The 12,659-nt window shown below is 29.6% G+C and overlaps 1 protein-coding gene across 1 annotated transcript; it reads right to left on the reverse strand.

The window, feature by feature from the left end:
- Positions 1-3,915: 3,915 nt before the first annotated feature.
- Positions 3,916-8,238, reverse strand: LOC132757396 (uncharacterized). The gene is made up of 2 exons (XM_060748668.1): positions 8,128-8,238; positions 3,916-5,226 (listed from the first exon to the last, which is right to left on the reverse strand). The coding sequence occupies exons 1-2, from the start codon at positions 8,161-8,163 to the stop codon at positions 4,816-4,818; spliced, it is 447 nt and encodes a 148-aa protein (XP_060604651.1). The 5' UTR covers positions 8,164-8,238; the 3' UTR covers positions 3,916-4,815.
- Between the last annotated feature and the right edge of the window lie 4,421 nt (positions 8,239-12,659).

Below are 12,659 nucleotides of genomic sequence, written 5' to 3' on the forward strand. Positions count from 1 at the left end.
ACAAAATGGCGATGAGCACCTTTTTTATCATAAGAATATTTAACTTTATGTATGATCTCAACAATACGCGCTACTTATAATTGCACAATACTTCAGAGATTGTACGTATTTTTACACGAGTCCTGTGACCTACACGTCTAATCATATTGGTGTAGCATTAATCAACTTCAGTTTAACACAATAAACGATATGTTAAACTTTTAAGCGACAGTAAAAGTGTCGAGTGAATAAAATGACAAAACAGTCGTCAGAAAACTACTCTCTGAACTGTAGTCTAAAAACTGGCTATATTAACTGATTTTATCAGAAACTGCAGTTTCAATAGGAAATTCAGTGTTTATTAAAAGCAAAGAATGTAATGTTTACAAGAATACAAAAGCGAAGGGAAAATTCTAACAAATCTTTCATGTATTGAAATGCCAAAGAGAGTCACATTTAACGCTTTGAAACATTTCAGCGATTATATTTGCTATATGCAATTAGCAATTATTTCACCATGCAGTTCTATCGGATTTGTTGAATGGTGAATAAATTTACGATCGCAATTCAAAGATGTTCGTATGTCTGTTGTAAGATTGTTGTCTGTCTAAATTTGCACTTTCATCATGCAGAGTCATGAACGAGTGACGTTGAGAGAATTTGACATGTGCATGGTAACATCGTTGCCGTCGTTTGTGTGTATTAACCTATTGGGTTATGTACACAAGACTTTGCATGACATTTTGTAATAAATTTGTCCATACATATACCGCTTTTCGTTGTTGGGTTATTCCTTCAAATCAATAACAAAACCTTTGAATCACCTCTAGTAAATTTTACTGATGGTTCTTTAAATGAACAGTCCAGTATGAAGATAAAGATTGAAAACAAAATGTCGAAAATAAAAAATAACGTTATTTAATGTCGTTTTTTAATAATACGTGACTAACATTGAATAAGATTTAGGGCTCTAATGTTAAAACATTCCAAATAGCAAAATATGTTTAAAAACATTTAATAATTGTACATTAGGCTTCGAACATTAAGAGTACTTCACTTCGTAGTAAAACTACCTTTTATAAAACAGATCCTTTTTTTACGGAAATCGGTTCAGAGATGCAAAATTCTGGAAGTAACTAAAAACTCATAAATATTTCTTAAATACGAATTAAATTAGTTCAGAATGATTTATATATCTCTGCTACAAACAGATCGTAGTTTTTGCTGTTGGTTTAACGTTAATATTTTCTCAAATTAAGCTACTGCCTGCTAACACAGTCTAATTATCTTGACCACTTTGATATGGGAAAAATCCTGTCTGTCTGAAGTGAACAGCCATGCAGATTTGGAACATATCATTGAACATCACAAGGAAAACCAAAAGATTTGTAAGTATGTCGATAAATATGCAAAATGGACTTGCCAGTCTTTGTCAGTTATTAATTTATAACAAGTGATAGATGAAGTCAAATGAACAAAATCTGTATCGTTTCTATTTGGATTAGATCTTTATCGTTGTTGTTTTTTTAACTTAAGTTTTTACATTTTTGCCCCAGAGTGAGATATGTAGCTGGATTATGTCACGTTATATAAATTTTGATGTTGAAATAATGAGATAAGTTATAAAAAGTTAAATCTATTTTGGTTGATATCAAATGTTTTGGTCTTCAAGTTTCAAACTGAACATGTAACCCAACACAGTCAGTTTTCCCCTATTTTTGTTGATTAAATATGAATTTAATGCCATTGAATAATAAATTAAAATTTAAGTTTCTATTCTTAGTAATGACTAAATGAAAAGGTATGTACTTTGTAAACAAAATTGTTTAGGCTTCTATTTATTTTTATCGGAAAATATTTGGAATTTACACGAAGTGCGGTATGGGCTTGCATTTCAAGGTTTTGATCGAATTTTTCCTGCATTTCTTGATGCCGTAAAGAACTGTTGGATTTTGGAAATGCTTCATTCACTTTTAATTTATCTCCTATTTCATAAAATTAATTTGAAATAGTATTCGTGATCTTTAAGATAAGGTGTATGTATAGCTGACATTGCAAATTAAAGTATGTTTTCAAATAGTTACGCGAACACTATGCGCATAGAAGTGCTTTCTCACAGAAAATCTTAATCGCATCTTTATCTCCTTAGGACAAGGTTTAATGAGACTAGCTTGGGTTTGGTTGAAGACGTTTGTATCATATGGTTATGGTCTTAGTAAAGGTTATTTTTTTAGAAAGTTTAAACAGGCCTGCAAACACTAAGCAGAGCTGACAGTACACCCTCCTATGAACTCATTTTTGATTATGATCTTTATAACAGCTTATAAGCATTGTTTCCTTGATCAGCCAATCATTGGAGACATTTAGTTTACAGAGAAGTAATGATAATTGTTTTCGACGACATGAAATAGTTTCACTTTTGTCATCCATGATTTTTCCGCGCTGAGTAAGCTATTTTAATAATGCAAATGAAACTATTATTTATATGTACCCACACTATTTATATGATAATTTATAAAATATGTTGAATTACTGTCCAGATAGAATGGAATTTATTTGCACTCGTATTTACAATTTTATGTAAAATTGCTTACTAGCTATCTAACTATACATATTCATTTTACAACAATTGATTGTAATCAAATACATTTTTCAAGAAATCAGCAGTAAGCAGTAATCGGTCATTTTTGATAACATATTATCGTTATTTGAACGATGCGATGTCAAGCCTTTTTTGTAATGAAAAATAACATGTCGTTTACTTTTCAATTATAGTATGTACACATTTAAAGTCTTAAGAATATTAGGCATTTAAGTATGTATATGTTTAATTTGTTTATTCTCCCCACCATGAAGTTACAACTGAAAATTGTTCATACATACATACCCATGTTTCATTATACATGTATAAATTTAGCAGTTTGGATGAAGTTTTTTTTTATAAAAGAACGAATTTTAATCACAAACAAAGCTGATGCTATGGTTACGTAAAACACAACCAAGCTACTAAAAATGAATAACACATTAAGGTACATTTATAACTGTTTCCCTATATAATCATATGATATTGAAATCAATGAAGTACACAATATCAATGAAACTTACATTTTAAACATGTGTTTTCCGGGTCACAATATAGTAGATATTGGGTGAAAATATCTATAATCCTATAAATGCAATGCTTAATTATAAATAAATGTCTTATGGTTGCCCATTTATTTTCGGTATCAATGTTATCTATGAATATTTTAAGTGACAGAAACACCATAAAGTACTTTCTTTTCAACTGATTTGAAGTGTCTGAAATGGTCAGAGAAAAAGATCGAGGCCAACCAATTTTGGAAGAAGTAATTCATATACATATTGATTGCGCTGAAGAGTAACGGTTTAACTCATGAATATTCTGAGTCTCAATATCATTTGTAAGTCTGTGTCAATACGATTCGTTATATCATTAGTTTCAAAGACTTTAACTTATAGATTATATCTCTTTCAAAACGATTACGCAACCTCATGGCACAAGTTTCTTAAGTGTTACAATAGTGCGCCGTTTCCGCTCGCGACAATTATTTGTCGATAACTAATTTCAATACTTACCGACCTTTACCGGAACCTTGATGATGCGATCTTTGCACGAAACAGACTATATTATTATCAAGATAAAAGTTTTGAAAACAAAGTCATTATATATTTTGTTCAGAAATTTTTTTATTCTCTTTACGTACACCATTCATGTATGTTAGAAAAAAACATACGTATCTCTTAAGATACTACCATAAGATTAAGAAATTTTTTTTAAAAAATACTGTTTTTTAACTTTTATAAATTATTTCATAAGAACTTTGTTTATTTATAGTTTCCTTTATTCTTTTATTTTGATTTACAATATTTTATATGTGATTTTTTAAAATATTTTTGTCATTATTGCATATGATTAGAAAGTTTATAAAATAAAACGAAAACAAAAATAATAGGAACACAACTTAATATATACTGTAAAACAAAACTTGTCCTCATCTGAAGAGACATCAATATCAATATGCTTATAATTCAATTTCTATGTTTACATAATGTTGTTTTTTTCTTAGCTACAGGAATTTTTATGTCGTTGTTATGCAAGCATTGCTAACATTTTATATGTATCGAAAATTTAGAAATAACTTATGCAAGTTTTCTTTCGGCCAAGCATTTTTTAAAAGATATTTCTTGTTTCAACTGTGAAAAGTTGTGATGTTGTCCTGCTATAAAATGATCTTGAAGTTTTGGAAGAATTCATTTATTTACGAACAAATGGTTTTATGCATAAATATTTTATCGTAAATATTTTTAATAGTTTTAGAAAAACCATTGTTAAACAAATTCAATTGTCATATGCTAAAACATTAACCAGAGGTTTTCTTTGTACATTTTAAGTTTGGTCTACAGACCCATCTATTGTCTTTGAGACAAAAACAAATATAATTATCAACATATATACGGCTTCGTAATGGTTCTTATAATTAACGTAAATAAACATTCATTAAAATCAAAAGTATATAAAACATATATTTCTGAACATACATATAACCCAAAACATATTGCTATTGATATTTTATGTAGCTGAGGTTTTTTATCATTTGAAAAAAGCCTTACTAAAAAGAAATGAAAATTTTAATGTTTCGACAAATGACACAAGAACTGATAAGAATGAGGAAAATGACTCGAAAACGGTAAGTATAAATTGTAATAATCAAGAAATACTAGAAGTCCCTTTCTTTGGTTATTATAACATCCAAAAAATAGTCGTGTTAAAGCAATCATCTTAACAACAGTCAGCACAACAACACCTGATGTTCATTAAATTATATATGTTTCCAGTATACACTGTTTAGGAATATATCCTATAACCAAAACTTCTCTTTGGTAATCAGCCCATTTATTCACATGTTTATTGTTAGGTATCAATACGTCCCGAACATGTTTGTCAGTAAGATCAACATATAAAACACGATTGCCAAGTCGGGCTACATCAATAACGGCAATTCTTTTAGATCCTGGGTGATAGTCTTTTGCATACTTTGCAAACTTTTCTGCTTTCAGTTTGGAGGCTGACGTTGAAATAAACATTGTCCAAAGCTTCCAGTTACCAACATGCTCCTCAACCGAATGAGTTGACCATGGATCTTTAGCTTGTATACCATGCATTCGGTTTTCATCATCTCTCATCACACGGTATAACCGCCTGTACGGTATGAAATCCATGTATTTCTGTTGTAAGAAAAATGAGATATTTAATACGAAATGCAGGAGGGGACATTTCAGCATTATGAGTTTTTATTTCAGCTCCATGAATTTACAATTTCGACCGCAAGCATTTATGATTTCACCATATTGAAGTCACGGATTCACTATTTGAACTTCACTAATTACTATTTCAGCTTGAAGAAATGTTCCAACTTGTCTTTTGTATTTTACATATAACTTACCTAAACGTTGTTTGGTTAGAACTATTAAATTAAATATGACATAAAAGCATGATAAGATCTTATTTATTTTTTGTGTAATAAAGGTATTTTTAACTGAATATAGAGTGTGACGATTAATAAATTAAGAATTTCCTCCTTATTTTACGACTGTAAAACACATGTTCTATTAAAGAACTTCATAATCAAACGAATCTGCAATTTATCATTATAATCATGTAGTATGTTCTATTAAAAGAACTTCCTAATCGAACAAATCTACAATTTATTATTTTAATCAGGTAGTATGTTCTTATAAAGAACTTCCTAATCAAACAAATCTACAATTTATTATTATAATCAGGTAGTATGTTCTTATAAAGAACTTCCTTATCAAACAAATCTACAATTTATTATTATAATCAGTTAGTATGTTCTATTAAAAAACTTCCTTATCGAACAAATCTACAATTCATTTTTGTATCTAATAAAGAACTTCCTTATCAAACATATATCCAATTTATATTTATGATCATTTAGTATGTTCTAGTAAAGAACTTTCTAATCAAACAAATCTACAAATTTATAATTATAATCAGGTAGTATGTTCTAATAATAACTTCTTTATCAAACAAAGGTGTACTTTATATCAGTACCATTACATGTGACCTGGAGGCTTGGACCCTGTTTAAGTTGAAACTTGAACCCAAAAGAATAGACTCTGTCTTGCCAAGATGCAAAGACAATTTATAGTCAATTAACCAATCACTAATAAGACTCATGACATAAGAGATAATTCCTCAGATTTATTTTACCAGATACAAGGATATACTATAATATATATAATAAAAGCTTATTGCTTTGGGTTGCAGACATGTCATTGACATATATATTAGACATAAAAGAGGACCTAAACTGAACCCCTTGGGGACACCATAGGTACCAGCCACATCTACCAGCTAATGTCTATCAGAGATAAGTAAGTATCTGGTAGTACTTTCATTCACAATTTTGATATATTAACTTGTTATATCCACGACTTGTAAGTCGAATATCAAACATATTTCACCTAGTTTATTTTGATACCGGTATTGTATAAAGACAATTATTCTTACCTGATTGCGATCCCCAATTATAATACAACAGTTCATGCAAAAAAAAATTGTACTAGAAACATACGTATGGACATCTGCACACTTTATTCTGCATTTTAAATAAGTCTTATCTTTATGTTAATGTATAAACATTTTTAACTTAAGAATAATACATAATGTGGTTGATATCAGATAACGTTTAGTATAACGCACTGAAAGTAAAAACTAGTATGTCCAATAAGTATTTAAACACGAAAAAACGATTATAAATATACATAAATGCATAAATTAATTTTAAACCAAGCACATACTAGATAGATATTATAACAAATGTTTTAAACTGAAGAAATTTTCAGAAAATACAAGATACGCTACGACTACGTAATCTATTTGAGCCGTGTCACGACAAAACCAACATAATGGGTTTGCGACCAGCACCATGCTGTTCGCTTACAGACCCTATAACAAGTAAAGAAACTGATAGCGAACAGCATGGATCCTGATCAGACTGCGCGGATGCGCAGGCTGGTCTGGATCCATGCTGGTCGCAAACCCATTATGTTGGTTTTGTCTTGGCGTGGCTCATTTTTTAAAGACGTTGGTAGTGTTGCTGAGAAAAGATTCTTTAAATTCCTTAAGAAACGAAATGAAACGCATTAAAGCAATCGATAACATATCGTTTATTTATAACAACTTAAAAAAGGTTTCCTGCCGGGAAAAGTTTTAATAATTTAAAAATATTTCATTTAAGTGTTTTCAAAATTGTTTGACAAAGACCGGAGAGGATCGATTAGTAGGACACCCGTCTGTACCATCCAGACGTTTGAGGTTTCTCTCGCAAATGTCTTGATGATACAGACTACACTACTATGTTTACATGTAATCTTTTTTAATTGCAATTGAATATTCTTTCATATACCTATTTTTATCTACTATATGTGCATAAAGTATAGATTTTATTAATTCATTAAAAACAAATACAACGTTAATTAACCAGTCAAGTACGGTATTCAGATCTGGTGCTCCTACATTTACCGAAAACAGGTTTATACTCCTCCATGCCTCAAAAATTAATCGCATATCAATACTCTGCGGGCTGGAGCCCGCAGGGAACAACCTCGGACTTAATACGGATTGAAAGTAGTTCTACCACGTGGTTTGAGATGTAAAAATATTACAGAGGGTGTATAAATCTTTGACAATGTGTAACGAATGTTTATATTAGACATCCAAAGGAAAATTAAGTATATTTCGGTCAAAATTATGAATGAAAATATGTCTGACAAGCATTATCAATACTGGTGTACAAATATAACCAAATCCGAACAATTGTCAATAGGTAGACATTTTGTTTTCTTTATCCATAATAATAAGTTAATTTACTTTTATATTTATGAATTTACTTAATTTAGGAAGACTTTTACTTGATATATTGAAATTACGTACTAGTTAACTATGACACATTCAGTTGCTAATTTGCTAAATTAGTTTCACGGCGCCTTCTATCGAAATGTGACACATGTTTGTGATCTGTTCATATTATGTATCGTTTTAAATAGTTTAGTTTTCTTTCCAATTTAGTTTTTGTACATGAATGTATGTTAAAATATTACCTTATGTTTTAAATCCTCAGTTTTGATTACAAACATAAACAAGGAAGTTACTTGTAATGATAAAATGTATCTTTATTGTAAAGAGAGGCATGTGACCGGACGCGACAGCTGCTGAAGGCGTTTAAATCAATTTTACTGAGACGAGTATAAATGAATGATATACCTCTTGGATTTTTTTCTTTTTTAATGTCTGATTAGCTATGATCTGATTAAAGTACAGAATTTGTAGGAATCATTTTGAAACTATGCTGTATATTTAAAATAGAATGTTTAGAAAATTTACAGAGTAAGTTAAAAACTTATCGCAAAATTCTAAGATGAAAGGGCAGATAATTCTTGAAATAAAAATGACAGAATTATGACAGCGCCCCTTTATTGTCCCACAGATTTATGTTTTGCTTTTGCGCTACATGCTATTGCGGTGACACCTTTGTGCTGTGTTCCTTCTTGTTGTTTTTTATCTCGTCTAAGGTAAGTATATATCTTCCTTTTCCTCCCAGTTTTTTTTTTCAATGTTGCCCCCACTTAAGTCCCATTCTTTCTTTGTATTGGTGTCCTATTTTGTTACATGTTGCGAGTCGTGCTGGGAATTGCGTTCATGGAATGCCACCTTTCTTTTCTTCTTGATCGTGTGTTTTATATTTGGTACTTTGAATTTGTATCAAAATCGTATCGTCTACATTATCAATTCCCTCGAGTTGGTGGTGATTTTCATTCTTAGCAGAGAAAATGGTTTAAATTATGTTCTTTTATATTTTTAGATTTTGATATTTTCGGAAAATATTTAATAAAAAAATGTAATTTTTATCTTTTTTATTTAAAAAATTGTTTAAAAATATACCTTAAAAGTTTTACTAAAAAAATAATTAAACCCCCAAAATCTTTAAAAACAGCATTATATTTTGGATTATTTGAAATAATATGAAAAATAAAATGCATAATAACAAAAATAAGCCTTTTTCTGGCAAAATTTTAAAAATCCTTAAATTGTAAAATTTTTAATTTTTTTCTGAAATGAGATTTTTTTATTAATGGGAGCATTACAATTTTATTAAAATTTCAAGTAGAAAAATTCCAATTAGCATAAAATTTTGAATGCGTAGGAAAATAAAAACGGTTGCAATCGTTTGAAATCAACATTTACGTTATGAACATTTTATTCACAAAATCTTTAAGTTAAAAAAAAGTGAAATTGACAAACCTCATGTTGTTTCTTACAAAATACAAAATTACGAATCAAATTTATTACTTAAATTTTAAAACATTAAATGAATAAGTTGAATACATGACTTTTAGAAGGTGGAAAATATACCATTAAAAATAATAGTATAATATAAGATATTTAAAAAAGGATTTAAAAAAGCAAACAAAAAACACTCAACCATCAAAACAACAACAAATATTTAAGTTATCATAAGCATTCGGCTACACATTTCATACTTACATGACAAATGTGGTTAGGACAATGTTAGTAGAGAGAGAGTCTCTTTAAATATATACAAATGTACAATGTAAATATAATTATCATAATATTATTACATAATAAATAACAAAGGTAATTGTACTGATCATTTCCTATTGCTAAGACAAAACTTTCAGTTGATACCCAAGGTTTTTCAGTTTATTTTACCAGAAATTTATTTTTTAAACATTTTGATTTTTCCCACCTGGATCTTAACCCTTATGTTATTAAACCATTAAACCCCAAATATTAAAGGGAAAACCGAAAAAGGGGGATTTTTCACTTTTAATGTTTGACTTTTAAATTTTTTTATTTTAAGAAATAACTTTTACTGATTTAAAACTCATCAAAAAAAAAATCATCAAAAACATATTGTTTATAAAAGCAACATTTCTCGTAGAAAATAGTGACAATTTTGGTAGTCATGTTGATTATGAGTGTTTTGTAAAATCTTTTAAAATAATATAAAGTATCTGATATATTCACTTTCTTTCTTTACATGGTAAAAGCTATTCAATATAGAACCTAAATTCTGGGTATAATAGTTTCATTCAAGAAGATGTCGTAACCAATCTAGGCTCCTGAGACATGATTTGTAGAGGAACTCAAGGTGATGCCACGTGCCAAATATTTAAGGTCAGTGTAATGCAGTTCCTGGGAAAGAGTTTTTATGACATTTTCATTGTAATACATGTAATACAAGTCTAAGCAATTAAAGTGAGCCACAGGATGAGGTCATTTTTTACGAAGTGGTGCATAATGCTTAATATTTAGCGCTAGGCATTGTAGTTTATGAAATGAAAGTTTACAGACATCTTTTACTATACAAATCTATGTTAAAGAAGTTGCCCGAAGGCGGGGCTACTTCCTTTATAAGAGAGATGGTTTATATAACTTTGGTAGAGGTCTTCTAGGCATAACATAATATCTTGGCTTTGAGCATTGCAGTATCACAAAGGAAGACTTAAATTTATTTTCATATGTAAGTTATTATAAAACCAAGTGAACCGAGGAACAGCCAATGTTGAACAGGGGGACACGATTTTTAAAAATTTTGTCCCAATAATCCAAACCCGAAAATGTTGACAAATTGTGAAACCCTTTAAAATGAAAATTATAAAGGCCATATGTTTTCATGCGTTTTGTAACCGCCAGTGTCAGATGAAAGCCTCAATCCTTCTCCTCACATCGTGTATTTTGTCTCAATTTTGACATGATCACAACTGATATTTTAAATTTGTATTTGGACAGTGGAACAACCACCTGTAGTCAACCTACAACTTAATTTACATCAAACGCCTTACTTGTAGTATGAGGAGAAGGGTTGAGGCTATCATCCGGGCAAATTAAAGCAACACTTTGGTAGAGGAATAGAGAAATAGAGAAAAACAGATATCTAAAGAAAGTTCAACACGGCAAAATTGAAACTGTTGCAGACCCAGTTTGATTGACGATAGTGGTAATTGCAAGCTACCGTCCACGTCCCCAAGCACCGGCATAAGCATAATTTAACATAAACTGGTAATGTTTTGAATTTGAAACGTCCGCAGGGTGTTTATATGGCAGTTATCATGGAACCTTCAACGTTAGTGTCATGTAAAAGCGGCATAATTATGGTTTCCAAGTAAAAAAAAATGCGCGTATCCTAAACGAGAAAATAATTGGCAAAGCTAAATAAAAAACTTAAAATAAAAAAAAAAATGGGGATTTTTGGGAAAGGGGGAAAAAATTTTCAGGGGGGATTTATTGGAAAAGGGCCCTGCATATAACAGAGAAGCTGTAAAAAAGATTATAATTTTAAAAATGCAAAATCGGCCAGCGGAAAAACTTTTGCCTTCGTTGGTCCAATTCCTTTACGCATCCCAAAAACTCAAAACCCGTTTGTTTAAGAATAGTGCCTGTTAAAACACCGCTTGAGACCCCAAATTATCTTTTAATTTCTTAAACAAAAAATTAGAGCGCTTGATAGTGTTGTAAAAAATATACTCTGTTTGTGATTTATCTTGTTCAATATGTTGACTCTTTTTTTTAAAAATTTCATGTTTATTAATTTAGAATTTTTAATAAATAGAGGATTTTTTTAAACACAAGAATTCCTTTGTTATTTGGGGGATTGGTTAAATAGAATTAACCTTCTGTGACTTTTTAAATGATTTTCTCATAGAATTTTGAATTTTCCTCCAAGACCTAAAAATTTTACAGCCGTTTTGTGTGAGTACTAAACTTATCTTTAAAACTTTCAACTTTTAAACGTGCTTATATTTTACTAATAATTAATTATTCTTTATCAGCGTGAAAAATTTTATAACGATTGTAAATGTTGTATAAAATGGATTAATTCTTTGAATTTTCTAGTCTAAACTTTTTTGTACCATATTAAGAAAAAAACCCCTTCATACTAACGGAACATTCTACCATGTACATTATTCCCAAAATCATAAAGAAAGCTGTATCTGACAATATAAATCGGAAAAAGGGGGGATAAAAATGAACATTTGTTCTGTGGCTGAAAAATTAAAGCCTTTTGTTATCTAAGGTAAAAACATTGTAGAATTTTCGTATAGATTCGTTCCATAGTACATTGACCTAACAATTTAATTCGTTTCATATTTCTTTTTTATTTTTTATTCGCTTATTGTATTTTTTTATTATTAAAAATTGAAAAGAAGCTTAAAAATTCAAATTCGTTTGAAAGTTTAATTTTGAATGAAAGAAACCCTTCAAAGGAAAGTCAAAATGATAACACCAAATAAAATATGTTTATTTGTAACACGCGCCTGGTAAAATTTTAAAAAAGCTCTGATATTAAATATTCAGAGGTGTACCCTTCATTTTTATAATCCATTACCACTTAATTTTGTCTTGTTTTTCTTTTTTAATTTCAAAAAAACTGGGATTAGTTTAAATATACCAACAAGGAAATGTCTTGTTTTTTCTATTTCTAAATGGATTATTTAAAACTTATTGTTATTTGATTCTATAGGAATTTAAGCATCTCCTTTACATCGGCAATAACCCCTTTACATTCAATTTTTTTATCGAGGAGTAAAGGTACCACTAAGGGTTTCCT

Source organism: Ruditapes philippinarum, unplaced genomic scaffold, assembly GCF_026571515.1.
Source record: "Ruditapes philippinarum isolate M1 unplaced genomic scaffold, ASM2657151v2 ctg2966_1_1_1_1, whole genome shotgun sequence".
Classification (NCBI taxonomy): domain Eukaryota; kingdom Metazoa; phylum Mollusca; class Bivalvia; order Venerida; family Veneridae; genus Ruditapes; species Ruditapes philippinarum.